Source organism: Lipophrys pholis (genome assembly GCF_963383615.2).
Source record: "Lipophrys pholis genome assembly, chromosome: 20".
Classification (NCBI taxonomy): domain Eukaryota; kingdom Metazoa; phylum Chordata; class Actinopteri; order Blenniiformes; family Blenniidae; genus Lipophrys; species Lipophrys pholis.
The window spans coordinates 127,521-142,500 of NC_137648.1; the positions used below are offsets into that span (position 1 = coordinate 127,521).

At 39.8% G+C, this 14,980-nt stretch overlaps 1 protein-coding gene across 4 annotated transcripts in view; it reads right to left on the minus strand.

Annotated features, from left to right (window-relative positions):
* Positions 1–1,930, minus strand: part of unm_hu7910 (un-named hu7910) — a 47,804-nt gene extending 45,874 nt beyond the window's left edge. For all 4 annotated transcript variants that reach the window (XM_080489749.1, XM_080489748.1, XM_080489747.1 and 1 more), the window contains exon 1: positions 1,736–1,930. In XM_080489749.1, the coding sequence (XP_080345875.1) occupies positions 1,736–1,775 (40 nt within the window). In that variant the 5' untranslated portion in view covers positions 1,776–1,930. The remainder of the gene's footprint in view (positions 1–1,735) is intronic.
* Between the last annotated feature and the right edge of the window lie 13,050 nt (positions 1,931–14,980).

The window sequence follows — 14,980 nt, forward strand, 5'->3', positions numbered from 1 at the left end:
CTTACTGATAAAAACTCTTTCACTGCTGGATTATCAGGCTAAATCCATAAAGACTGTTCATCCATGTGGAAGATTTCTATTTCATTTACGAGTATAAACACTTTATTCTCATTTAAGTTGTCTTTCTGAAGACACTAAACTGCTGTTTTATCCCCCCTGTCCTGTAAACTCCCCCGTCCTGTAAACTCCCCCGTCCTGTAATCCCCCCTGTCCTGTAAACCCCCCCCCCCCCCCCCCCGGTCCTGTAGCCCCCCTGTCCTGTAAACCCCCCTGTCCTGTAACCCCCCTGTCCTGTAGCCCCCCTGTCCTGTAACCCCCCCCCCCCTGTCCTGTAACCCCCCCTGTCCTGTAACCCCCCCCCCCCCCCCGGTCCTGTAGCCCCCCTGTCCTGTAGCCCCCCTGTCCTGTAACCCCCCCCCCCCCTGTCCTGTAACCCCCCTGTCCTGTAACCCCCCCCCCCCCCCCCCCCCCCTGTCCTGTAACCCCCCCCCCCCCCCCCCTGTCCTGTAAACCCCCTGTCCTGTAAACCCCCCCCTGTCCTGTAACCCCCCCTGTCCTGTAACCCCCCCTGGGGACGGGACAGGTTGTTGTTTATTTGAAAGTGTTTATGTTTGCACTATTCTATTTATTGCAGTTTTATAGGATCTTCTGCTGTTTGCACTGTTTTTCTTTAATCCCGTTGTGTTTCAGAGAACAAGGACAAGAAAAGGAACTCTGATTCTGACCGACATGTTGAAGTTTATCCTGTCAAATATCTCGTTTTATTCAGAAAGATAGAAAAATATTTATATTAATCAGTATGACAAAAACAAAAGAAGCAAAACAGAGACACATCCAGGAGGTTAACAATATCTAAAATTACTTTAAAAACAGATTTGCTGTTATTTTAACCTCCATAAACTCTCATTCATGAGCAGATTTAACATGCTTGAGTAATTAATGACGAATATGAACGTCTGCGAGGTCAACACCAGGCTTATATAGATATAAATAACCAGGAAAAGTTTGATCTATGATGAATAATGTCAATAAAACACAAAGTGTGAAAACTGTTAGAAAGTGACCAGCTGGTTAGCTCCTGTTAGCTTTAGCTTACTAGCATATTCACAGGGCCACTTCCATCTAACAGCAGGATGACACAGTTAGAAACCACACAGAGATGTGAACTAATCACTTTTACTCTAATCGACTAGCCGAATTCAGTTATTAAAAATATATTTAGACAAATAGCACCAAAGAACGGCGAATTTCGGTTCGTTTTCTTGCGGCGCCAGATCTCCAACCAGACTCCATTAAATATTCTGCCACTTCAGTGTGACAGCGAATAATAGTCACACAAACATCAATTAAAGCAGTGGTTTACACATTTATTGGAACATATCACCACTCAATTATCGAGCGGCGTGAGTAAAAAACTTAAAAATGTTAATTTGTGAACGTTTTGGTGTTGAATGTGGGGAACATCGCGTCTTGATGCTCAGTGAGAGACCATGGAAGACCATGGGAACCTCGAGCGAAACAACCAGAACGCTGCGGCTTGTAGAGAGCGATCACGATTACTTGTCAGCCGTATTAAAGTTTAACCTTTATAGATCCAGAAAACACGCTCTGAGTGATTTACCACATGCGGTCATTACTCGAAGCGGAGAAGTAGTTAAAACGCCTGAATCTGAAACGGGATTCTGAATGGCGCTCGGAGAGGCGCGTCCAGAATCCACAGAAAAGGGGCACTGACCTTTTTTCGAGTGGGTTTTGGTGTTTTTCCTTTGCGCCATTGCGTCGTAAACTCTTCGATGTTATTTTTACGACCAGATAACGCGATAATCACCAGTAATTTATCACAATAACAGAGAGAAGAGATGGGGATGAAAAAAACGTCCTCTCTTGGATACCAGAAAAAGCCAAAGTCCATAGTAACCGTGAGGGACATGAGGGTCCTCCAATCAGAGCCGTGGGGTTATCATATGGGAGGGGCTAAAGGCGGGCTCTGATGGGTTTAGACGAATAGCATTCCAGGACAGCTTCCCGGTGTGGTCGCTGTCTTTGGATTGGAGCAAACACGTGGCAGAAGAAAAGAGGAGGTTTAAACATCTCGAGGGGGGGGGGTGGGGGGGGGGGGGGGGGGGGGGGGGTGGGGGGGGTGTTGGGGGGGGGGGGGGGGAGGGTGTTAGGGGGTTGGGGGGGGCAAATATCAACTCTTTATAATAGAAACATGTCTTAACTAGGTTTTTGTGGGATTATTTAGTGTTTCTTTGAGGGAGTCTCCTCTGTACTTTGGTTTTCATTTCAACGCCACCAGTTCACCTTCATTTCTCCTTATTTCACTTTTTCTTCTGTTGCTTCCCTATAATTCTTTTTTAAATGCATTTCTAAAGTTGTTGTCCACGATTTTTACAAACTTTCAAATTGTTCCGTACTTTGTTCTCTGTGTGTCAGATGTTCATCTCTACATGATGAATCCAGGTCACTTTGTTATTTCACATCTTTTTGTTGTAATTTCTCCAGTTTAATAGTTTAATACGTCTCAGTCGGTTTTCCTCCATTGAGTTCCAATATTCCATCGCTTTGAATTCATTTTCTTTTTTTTGTAATGAATTTGTGTTCCTCCGTGTGCCATATTTGTATTGTTACATGATTCATTCACATCATTCCAGATACTATTAGATCTGAGGTGGTTTTCCCTGATCCAGTTCAATCCTGTATCTCCATACATGAATTCAACTTTTTAAACTTGTTAAACCCTCCATTGGTCAGATTTCATCTCTACATGATGATTCAAATTCATTTCATTTAATTTCTCCTCTTCTTGTGTCGTTTGGTATTTGTTAGTACGTCTGAGGTGGTTTTCCTTGTCAATTATCATCTTTAAATAAGAATCTTTACATTTTATTTGTACATTGTTCTTCTGTGTTTCAGACTTGAGACACATGAGACATCATCATATTTCTCATACTTCTGCTGTTATTTTTCTATTAACTTCTGTGTCTGAGGTGGTTTTCCAGGATTTGTGTGGAATATCAGCATCTCAATGTTCACTTCTTTTTATCATACATCTGCCTCTTTGTCCAAATTTCATCCTGAAACAGGAAGTTTTGTTCCTCTGACGCCACATTTTTCATTGCAATGTGATTATTTCAGATCGATTAGACATTATAACATGTTTTTGTTCTTTGCTATTTTTCATACATTTGAGATGGTGTGTGTGTGTGTGTGTGTGTGTGTGTGTGTGTGTGTGTGTGTGTGTGTGTGTGTGTGTGTGGTGTGTGTGTGTGTGTGTGTGTGTGTGTGTGTGTGTGTGTGTGTGTGTGTGTGTGTGTGTGTGTGTGTGTTACCAACTTTTTACAAAAACTATTGACCCAAATTGAATAAGATCTGATGATTTGTCTTAGCCGTGGATGGTTCCATGTGATTGGGTCAAAGGTCAAGTTCTGGGTCACGAAAAGGTCAGAGATATATTTTCATCTTAACGCGGTCAGTTTGAAATCTGATTGATGTCAAACCAAAATGTTCAGTGTTCAGTGACATGTCACATGATGCAGTGACATCATTACCCTGGTTAGTGGTGGGGGTCAAAGGTCAGGCGGTCAGGACAAATGATGAAGGAGTGGTGTGGTGGATACATCACCTTGTAATCCACTGGTTTCCATGGTGACAAATGTGGCGTTGGCAACGCTTTGCGCTCTGCCGAGGGCCCGCTCTAGATTGGAATGTCTTTATTGGACTTTTTTAAATTCCTGAATTGATTGAACATCATGTTTGTACCAGTTTAGTTCCTGTAGCCAGTGAAGAGGCGTCCCTGAGGACAGTTACTCACCCTAACCCTGTCCAACGATCTGCCAGGAGGCCCGTGGCTGTGAAGAGGACGGAGAAGCGTCACGCCATCAGGAGAACCTCCACACTGACGGAACCTCCACAATTCACTTATCACACAGGAAGAGGTGTGATGATGAAAGGTCATTTCATGTCTTTCTACAATCATTTCTCGTCTCGTGTGTGTGTCTGTAGGATTACTGAGGATTTTTATCATCATGGAATGATTTTGAAATAATCATTTTACTGGTTATTATCTTTTATTTTATAGTCCAAGTTTTTTTTTAAAGTTTTTTTTCTCCCTTTGATCTTATTTATCATTTTTTCTTTTTTTTTGTCCTTCTGAGTCTTTGGTCCTCGTCTACTCCAGAGTATTAGAGCCGCTGATGGAGAAAAAAATTAATTCAGAGGTTAAAAAAACAAACTTCATGAAGTTCAGAAAAAAGTCAAAAATCAAAGTGGAGATTTTCTTTTCCACGGAGAGACGTCTGTCCGTCCCTCAACATTGTCTCTTAGATTGAATCCCTTATTTCTGACTCTATCGTGTTGCTCACTGCTGATGGACGTGATGTTACACAGGATTTCCTTGATTAATAATAATATATTTCATAAGCAGCCCGGGATCCGTGTCTCTGTCCTTCGTACTGGACGAACTTCCAGGACAGAACCAGGCTGCAGGCTGCTCTGTCTCTTCTCGTCCTGATACTGAGGACTGACTGTCTTTAGGAGGGACACTCAGCCCCCCCCCCCCCCCCCCCCCCGCTGGCAGGAGGACGGACGCACTTTGTAAAAAAAATGATTTTTCCACCTGAAATTAAAAAAATAAAAATCTCAACTTTGATTTTGACTTTTTCTGAACTTCATGAAGCTTTTTGGTTTTTTTTAGCCTCCGAATTGTTTTTTCTTCAGCGGTTCTAAAACTCTTCTGTACTCTTCAATAATGATTACTGATAAAATAGTTTTTCATTATTTCAATCTGACACTGATTGAGAATTCAGGAGAAGTTTAGAACCGGATGAAATAAAGAGATGAACCTCTGTGTGTTGGCCTGCAGGAGGCGCTGCAGTTCAAGATTTGAAATCCTGGAGACCAACCTGGTTCTGGATTGGTTCTGCAATGATCACAGATCAGTTTAACACCGGTTTCAGAACGGGTTCCATCTGGGTTAAGGTTGATATTCCTCGTTTACAACCAGGCTTAGATTAGAGTGAACCCAGATTAAATCAGTTGGATGTAGATTTAGGCACTTTGCTTCAACTCGGTTTATTTTGAAAAGGTTTTACATCTCATGCTGAGGTTAAACACATTTATTCTGTTATTACAGTTTCTATCTGGTTTCAGACTAGGTTTAAACCAGTTTAATGTGGGTTTAGGTTGATTTAAATCTAGTTTTAGACTAAATTTAGGTGAGGTTTGATTTCATTAGACTAGATTTATTCTGGATTTGGGGCCCGTTTCTGGACTGGTTCAGGGTTTGGTTCAAAATGAGTCAGCAGCAGCTTCTGGAGCAGATTTAGTCTTTTAAAGTTTAGATGATTTGATTCAGACTTGGTTTTAGACTGGATCCAGTCCAGTTTAACTCTGGTTGATTTAAGACCAGATTAATTAGCGTTTAGATTGTTTGCAGCACATTTTAAGTAACATACAAGTAGATTAATCTCAGTCATGTATTCCAAGTTTATTGTGAATATTCAGCTTCAACACTCCGTCACAACTTTTCTGGAGCCGTCGACGTGCCGGCCCTTTAAGAGAGTTCAGTCAGAGGGATTTGGCAGGAGGACACACACACACACACACACACACACACACACACACACACACACACACACACACACACACACACACACACACTTTGATGTGATGAAGTGCTTCCAAAATAAATGATTAAATAATAAATAATGTATTAAAACAATTGATAAGTAACATCAATAATTTGTAGTGAATTTGAAAGCAGACAGATTTTAGAATAACAAACAAAAAAACCAAGAGCGTATAAAGGTTTTCTAAAAGTTGAATTTAAATCTAAATCTAAGACATTTAAAGAAACAATCAATTAATTAAACCTTGAAAAAGTTTTTATAAACTCTATTTATTTTCACTGGAATTAAAAAACGTTTTTTTTTTTTTAAATGATCTGAAAATCTGACAAAATAACAACAACAAAATTGCATAAAACCTAAAAAATCACATTAAATTTGATTCTTTCAAAACCAAGTTTTTATTATTTAAAATGTCTTATTAATTGAGAAAATCTACTGAATAAATACATTTAAAAATAAATACATTTAAACATTTATACATCTAATAAATAGATAATCAACTTATTTTGAGAATAAAAAATTATTTATATTTAAAACTAATTTAATAATTTAAAAAAAGTCAATATAAAGCACACAAAATATTCTTTATGGGTATTTATTTGTTCTACGTAACTTTATCTAGTAAAAGCAGGGAGAGCAGCACGAGAACCGAAATAAACGTCTTCAGTTTCCTGAAAAGTTCCTAAAGAGATGATATAGATAATAAATATAATAAATATAATATAGATAATAAAAATAATAAAGATAATATAGATAATATAGATAATAAATATAATAAATATAATAAATATAATATAGATAATAAATATAATAAATATAATAAATATAATATAGATAATAAAAATAATAAAGATAATATAGATAATAAATATAATAAATATAATATAGATAATATAGATAATATAGATAATAAATATAATAAATATAATAAATATAATATAGATAATAAATATAATAAATATAATATAGATAATATAATAAAGATAATAAAGATAATAAATATAATAAAGATAATAAAGATAATATAGATAATAAAGATTATAAAGATAATATAGATAATAAATATAATAAAGATAATATAGATAATATAGATAATAAAGATAATAAATATAATAAATATAATATAGATAATATAGATAATAAAGATAATATAGATAATATAGATATAAAGATAATATAGTTAATAGATAATGAATGCACAAACACTGAAAACGATTTGCAGGGAATTTAAAAACGACACACAGAGTTTATTTTGTCAGATTTATTACAGGAGGCATTTGTTTTATATACAGAGACAAGAATCTGCAAAATACCAAAAAGTATTTCAACTCAAAGTACTAAAAAGTATATTTATAGATATATATTTATATGTATTCATATAATAATAACAATAATAGTAGGTATTGTCTCTAAACACTGGGGGTCTCTGAGGCACGGCTTCACGCTTCCTTCACGCCAAAAGTTTCAAGTTTGTTCCGACGTCGAGAGAAAAACCTGAAAACCTGCAAAGTTTCTTCAACTTTTGTTTTGTGCCTTTTCAGATGGAAAAGTAAAGTATTGATGAAGTTCTGGGGATTTTTAGACAGAAATCCTGGGGGGAGGGGGAGGGGGGAAGGGGGGGTGAGGGGGGAAGGGGGGGGGGGGGGGGTGAGGGGGGAAGGGGTTAATGGGGGCCGGGCAGTACCAGTCTGGTTTGAAGCGCTCGTCACCAGATCGTCTTTCAATCAATTCTTTAAAAATCAAACAACACAGAACCTGTTTTCATTCCATAACTTCACATGCAAGATTTTGACAGAAACAATTTTTGGCGTTTGTGAATCACATGGGGGGCGTCGACGTTTCTATTACTACGTTAGCGGTTAGCCGCGGCTCGCCGCCACTAACCGCTAGATAGTAGACTGAGGCAGGTGAGGCTGTGAAGGCCTTTAACCACAGCTCCTAGCATCACAGCTCCTAGCATCACAGCTCCTAGCATCACAGCTCCTAGCATCACAGCTCCTAGCATCACAGCTCGGGTTCGGGTTACCTTCATATTGGACTGGGGTCACCACGTTAAAACGAGGCTAACCGTTAGCTGTAGCGAACAGCTAATCGCGAGGCCCGATTGGCTATGGCTAACGGCTAATTTTACCCGACGTAAATTTATGCTATTAGCCTCCTGTGTTGACAACAACACAGGAGCACAATTAAGATTTCCCGTTTTGTGGTGCGCCCCCTTGTGGGCAATTCTGGTTTTAATAAAGTGCGGAGGACGTTATAAAAGAGTCATGACGTGAAACTTCCATGTTTGTTGGTTGAAACTGAAAATCTGGAGTTTAAAAGAGTTTTTTAGTTTGACCCACAGCTCGGGAAAGATGGTCCAAAATACCTTCGTCTTTTTTATGTTAAAGAAAAGATTTTGGTGTTTGGTTCTATCGTCAAATTAAAAAAGACTGTTGTGCTCAGAGAAATGTTCACCTGGTGGTAAAAATCTGGTATTGCAACTTTATTAAAAACAGGTTAACGACCAATACAGGATTAACCAATGAATTAATGTTGACTGGAATTATGTGCAAATGTAAGATATTGTCTTTAATAACATTTAAATCAGGTATTTTGAATAATATCTTCTCTTTAAATTGTTGGAAAATATTTTAAAAAATGACACAATTTGCAGCCTGAAGAGATTTTGTTCTCAGCTGAAACCCGAACTAAAGGTAATGTTTATCCTAAACAACTGGTGGTCAAACCTGGTACTGTAACACAATTTAAAAATGTTTAAAAACGTTTTATTATAATTAGAATCAATTAATTTCAATAATATTTTATTACTAATATTAGGGAGAAAATCTTACAAAAACTGGTCATGCAGGATAAAATCAGAGGGTTTTACATTCAGTTGAATGACAAATATAAATATTCTATTTACCCCATAATGCATTTGAGTTTGACCTTTTTTATTTTTCTTAATATTTTCCAACTAATGTAGGGGAAGCATTTATTTGTTTAATTTTTGTTGATTACCATCTGAATATTTAAACTCATGAACTGAATCTTTTCCTCTGCTAATTTATTACATTCAATGAGCTCAAATGTACTTTCAAAACCAGTTCTGTTTCAAAGTCTGAAACTAGTTTAATAGTAGCTGAAGCTAGTTTGTAACCAACTTAAAGATTAAAGAATCTTTTTTAAATATAAATGATTATTGCTCAGTAAAGAAACATGATTCAATTCTTCCTAAATTTGGACTTTAGAAAAATGAGACATCAATAAAGAAGAAAAGGGAAAAAAAAGTCAAACTAATTTAGAATCACGTCTGCAGTGCCAACCAGTCTGAAACTAGTTTGAAATTAAGCTGTGTTGAAAACACCTGGTTCCATTTGAATGTGGCGTGAACCTGGTTCAAACCCAAATAAAAACTGGAAACTGGTCTGAAACTGGTTCAATGTGCTCAAAACCTAACTGGTCTGAAACTGGTTTGGAAAGAAATCACAAACAGACTGAAACTAACTTTTGAAAACCAGACTGAACTGGTCCAAAGTGTAAATGTGGTGTGAAACTGGTTCAAATTCCAATAAAAAATGGGTCTGAAAGTGGTGCAATATCATTTGAAAACTGTCTAGAACTGCATTAAAACTGGTAACGGCTCAAAACCAGTCTGAAGTTTAAACTGGTTCAAAACTAAAACTGGTCTGAAACTAGTTTTAAATCGTGTTGGAAAGAAGTATAAACTGGTTCAAAGTCAAGTCAAAAACAGGTCTAAATCCACTTCAAATAGAAACTAAAGATAATGTAAAACTGGTTTGAACCAAAATTTAAAAAGTGGTATTAAATTGGTTCAATGGTCCAAAACGGGTCTGAAAGTGGTTTGGAAAGAGTACACAACCAGTCTGAAACTAGTTGCAAATTTGTTTTAAACTACTGAAAACACATCTAAACTGGTTCAAAACCAAGTCAAAACAGGTCTCAAACCAGTTCAAATATAATCTAAACACGATGGTTCAAACTAAAATTAAAAACAGGTAATAAAATAGTTCATTATCATAAAAACTGAGTTCAGAACTGGTCTAAGAGAAGTTTGCATCCATGTTTGAAACCAGTTCAAAATTTATTTAAAAGTGGTGTAAAACTGGTTCAAACCAAAATTAAAAACTAGTCTTAAACTAGTTCAGCGTAATCAAAAACTGAATCGAGAACTGGTCTTAAACTGGTTCGGATCCACATCCAAAACTGGTCTGGAAAGAGTTCTACACTGTTCTGAGACTACTTTGAAATTGCTTTTTAAAATTTGCTCAAAATAAAAACTTCCAAACTGGTTTAAAATCAAGTCAAAAACAGGTCTAAAACCAGCGGAAGCTTTATGTAAATGTGGTGTGAAACTGGTTCAAATCTAAATGAAACTATTCTGAACCTGGTTCTATGTTGTTGAAAATGATTAAAAAGTCTGGAACTGGTTTGAGTAGAACTGGTTTAGAAAGAGTTCACATACTGTCTGAAGGTAATCATAAAACTGCTTCCTAACTAAAACTTAATGGAAACTACTTTTAAACTAAATCATGAACTGATTTAAATCACTTTGATACACGTTTAAGATTAAGCCAAAAGTAGAACTGGTTCAAATCCAGTGTTAAACCTCGTTTCCATTGTGCGGTTCGGTACAGCAAAGCTTACCCAGACTCGACTCTGTTACATGGTTCCACCGCAGAGAGTACGGTTAAAATGGGTTGTAAACACTGTGTAACGACACAGGTGTGTGACGTCATTACGAAACAGTAAACAGGACGCAGAACACAGAACGTAGAACACAGAACACATTAGTTGTTGCGTCGCCGCTCAGTAGAACCTTGAGCCTCGTTCTCTGTGACACAGCTTGGAAAAGGTTCTCATTGTGAGCAGCAGCGTCCAGCTCCTGCTGAAGCTCCTCCTCCTGTTACTGAGAGGAGCGTCTGAACACCAGGGGGCAGTGTCGCCCCGACGGGACTAAACCAGTTAACAACACTACCAGTGAGCAAAACGGAGGATGTAAACAACAACAGGAGGGTTTGTTGGGCCGATGAGATATTTAAATAGTGACGATTGTCATGACCAATCAGCAGATGGCGCCATTGTAGCTCCGCCTTTTGGAACCGTACCGATGTGCTAGGTACCTCAACGGAGGAGTTACCAAATATGGTAACATTTGGGTACGGTACTTTCGGTATACTGTACTGTACCATACCATACTGTACCATACCATACCGTACAGTGCCGTACCAAACCATACTGTACCGTACCATACTGTACCGTACTGTACCGTACCATACTGTACCATACCATACCGTACTGTGCCGTACTGTACCGTACCAAACCATACTGTACCGTACTGTACCGTACCATACTGTACCATACTGTACCGTACTGTGCCGTACTGTACCGTACCAAACCATACTGTACCGTACCAAACCATACTGTACCGTACCATACTGTACCGTACCATACTGTACCATCCCGTATCCTGCGCAGTGGAAAAGAGGTTTAAATATGGTTTGAACTCAGTTTAAGACCGTGTCCACACGAGCCAAAACAAGCTATTTCCTCGCCAGCGTTCTGGTCTGGACAGAACCTACAACTGGTCTGACTCAGTCTGGAATCTGGCAGCGTTCACATTAGTTTCGGTTTCAGGTATTGTGTAACTGTCTGTCCCTCCACCGTCAGTTCAATGAAGACTGTGGAGAGAAAAGGTATGAAACAAGTTGCTTCTGTTGGACATGTGAGATGTGCTTCTGGTTTTTCCTTCCAACACCCTCAACCGTACAAAAACAAAGAATCTCTTCATTTCTAGAACTCTAGAACATCTGGAAGCAGTTTGGACAGAAAGGTTTGGTTCTTGTTACGCCCCAATGCGCACGGGAAAGAAGTCCACGGAATGTGTTTGCATTGTTCAATTGCTTTATTTGTACTTTGATAAATCACACTGGGGGGGGGGAGGGGGTGGGGGGTCAGATAGTATGGTTAGGGATGAGGGTATGTAGCAGGCACACTCTGGGTCTATTGCTACTGAAAACAGCCCTTCAGCACAACTGCAACCTGAAATACGCCTCGCAGCAGAGTTCAGCAGTAGTTATATACTGTACCTAGTTTATATGGTACTTATCTATTCTCAAGAGAATCTAGTAGAAATAGAATCCAGACGGTGCCAGTAAAGGTTTTTTTTGTTGTTTTTTCTTTTTTTGCCCTTTAAAACTGAGTCTACTAAAGCGTTTATTAGCAAAGATCCCTTGGGTGACCAAGAGAGAGAGAGAGAGAGAGAGAGAGAGAGAGATAGAGAGAGAGAGAGAGAGAGAGAGAGATTAAAGCAGACTGTACACTTGATGACACGTCATCTGGATAAAAATGAGCGGCGGATCCACGCTAACACTGTCAGTGCTGCACCCTCGATCACCACCTTCATTATTATTGTTATTATTACTAACCCCACCCTCTCCACCCTCTCCACCCTCTCCACCCTCTCCGCCCGCCTTACAGGGAGGAAAAGCCTCTGTAGCCTCAGGCTGAGAATCACTAGAAAGGTGTCGGCAAGCCGTTATTGCTTGACGCGTTTTTTTTTGTTGGTTTTGTTTGTTTCTCTGTGCAAAATGGATAAAAGTGGCGCTCCACCCGGCTCCACCCGGCTCCACCCGGCTCTTCTCTTAAGCCAACACGTGCAAAATATAAACACCAATAAAAACAATAAGTAAGGCAATCCACCAAAAAACGATGTCAATAAATAGATGAGTTAATAAATAAATAAATAAATAAAACTGGTGCCGAGACGTTCAAAACGGTTTCCTCTCAAACTTTGACATCTTCAGAAAAAATAAAAAAGTTTTCATAAAAACTCTCGGGTGTGCTCAGTGTCTATAGAAAAATCTTCCCTTGTACCTCCAAGATTTAAAAAACAAACAAACCCCAAAACCTCAGAAAAGCTATCGACCAATCAGAATGCAGAATGGATCCCGTCACGTCTGAAATGAAACGCTTCGGTTTGTGTGGAAAAAAAGTGGAAAATGTTCAGTGTGTCGGAAAAACCTGGAGATCTGCAGTCGCAGGTTCAACGTGTGGAAACTTCCTTTGGTCTGAAACCAGTTTGATCTGAAATGAGTTGAAAAAGAAAGAAACTGTTTCACACCCCACTGAAATGGTTTGAAACCAGTCTGACACCAGTTTAAATGGGTTTAACCCGAAAGAAAATCAGTAGAAACTGTTTCACACTAGTCTGAAACCAGTTTGAAACCAAGTCTGAAACCAGTCAGAGACCAGATAAAAACCAGTCTAACTTCTCTGAAACTAGTTCAAAACAAAATTGGTTTGATACTAACTGATGCCTTGCTCATGTGGGTTTGATGGGTCTCTCTGCCAGAGGGCCCTAACACGACTATATAGACCAGGGGTGTCAAACTCAGATCCTCGAGGGCCGCAGCCCTGCACGTTTTCAATGTCTCCCTCCCCTGAATGTCCTGATGGTTCATCACCACATTCAGCACAAAGCCAGATAACGAGCTGCTCATTGCAATCAGCTGTGTTGAAGCTGGGAGACATGGAGAACGTGCAGGGCTGCGGCCCTCGAGGCCTGGAGTTCCACACGTGTGATCTAGACCCTGTGAAACTAGTGTGAAACCAGAAAGAAATCCAAAAAGAATGAAAAGCCTTTTTCCTATTTATCCACGTGGTTGAACCAGAACCGACTGAACCAAACCGGACCGGACCGGACCGGACCGGACCGGAGAGGCTTGTGTTCACGCTCCAGATGCTCAGTCGGTTTTTGCGGCACACTGACGAAAAGTCAAACACCCAAATGTTAAAACGTCTTTTTGTCTTTCCGACGGCGACGTGCTGAGCTGATTGTCGCTCTGCGATCTGGACCGACACAGAGGACCGGCTCAGACTCAGTTGAACCGAACCGGATCGGAATGGACTGAACTGGACTGAACCGAATGTGGACCGGATGGAGAGTTGACGACAGCGGGTGATCTGTCAAAAAGCCGACTCTGGAGAGTCTGCGGGCGAAGATGGAGGATTTCCATTGTTTGAATTATTGCTGGTTGAATTGCTCTGCACCTTTTGGGCAAACGTTTCATCCTCAGACCTGAATCCTGTATCGACACACTGGATTCAAAGAAAAAAGTCAGAAATTGGCAAAGAACAGAAAAGTATAGTACGGTCAAGTATAAATATGGTATTTTTGTCCTTTTTAAGAAATTGCACGGAGCAGCAGTGGGAGCTGTTGTGTAAGTTTCAAGCTTGCGCTGATCAGAGGCAATAAAGTCTTTATTCAAGAGTTCCGCAGCTTTTCTAGAGATCTAGATCAGGTCCTGTTTACACCACATTTTAGATGAAAACACGTTGTTTTTTTGTGTTTTCATTTGAGAAAAGTTTTGTGTTTCCGTGGCAATATTCTGAAAACAGCAATGGCAGAAACGCTGAAAAGGGTGTAGTTAGCCTGTTGGGCCACTAGTGGGAAACGTTCTAAACCCTAACGACGGTAGAACACAGACATTCTAGTGGACAGACCACCAAGTTGGATTGTTATTACAGTGACTGTCAAAATGAAAGTACCAAGTCCAGGAGAACATGGACTGGGAGTCGTGACACTCTGGAGGAAACGTTCTGATGGTCTCTACTGAGCATGTGCAGAACTACTAGTTACTACGGCCACGCCCAGTGATTCGGGGGGAGAACTGGTGTGTTGCAGGGGGTGGGGGGGTCGTTCCGTTCCTCCAGGGGCTCAGGGCCACAGCAGCAGGTCGGTTTCAGGGTGAAGAGAAACCTAAGCTGATGATCAGACACTGGATTTGAGCGATCCTGTTTAATGGCCAACTAAAGTGAGCGCCACAGACAGTGGTGGACATCCTACGTGTCATGGCAGAACGGACGCTGTTCTCTGACCGGACAAAAGAATTCCCAGGAGATGCAGAAGGCAGGGAATTCCCAAATTATTGAGGCTTTACCACATTCCACGATGGATGGGAAAAAATTGATGTGGATTAGAAAATATATGACCGTTATGAAAAACCTTATTTTGCACAATAATCCACTTCTCCTGGGAAGTAGAGGGGAAGTCTCCTGGAGCATTCAATCCTACAGAGGGGATGGGAAAGTTCAGCTCATGACTTTAGAAGTTCTAAACATCCCAGCAGTCAAGATTCTTTTGTTTCCTGTTATTGTTAAAAAGACCAATTCAAAGAGTTTATTTGACCTGAACATCCTCCTTGTTAATGTTTACGTTCTTCTAAATGACTGACTGGGGATGAAGAGCAGAGCAGCAAGCAGCAGCAACATTTCCTCCATCCAAGCAGACGGAGCCCGAACGATTCCAGAGAGTCTGAACGACGAACCCGAGGATCTTGGGAGTC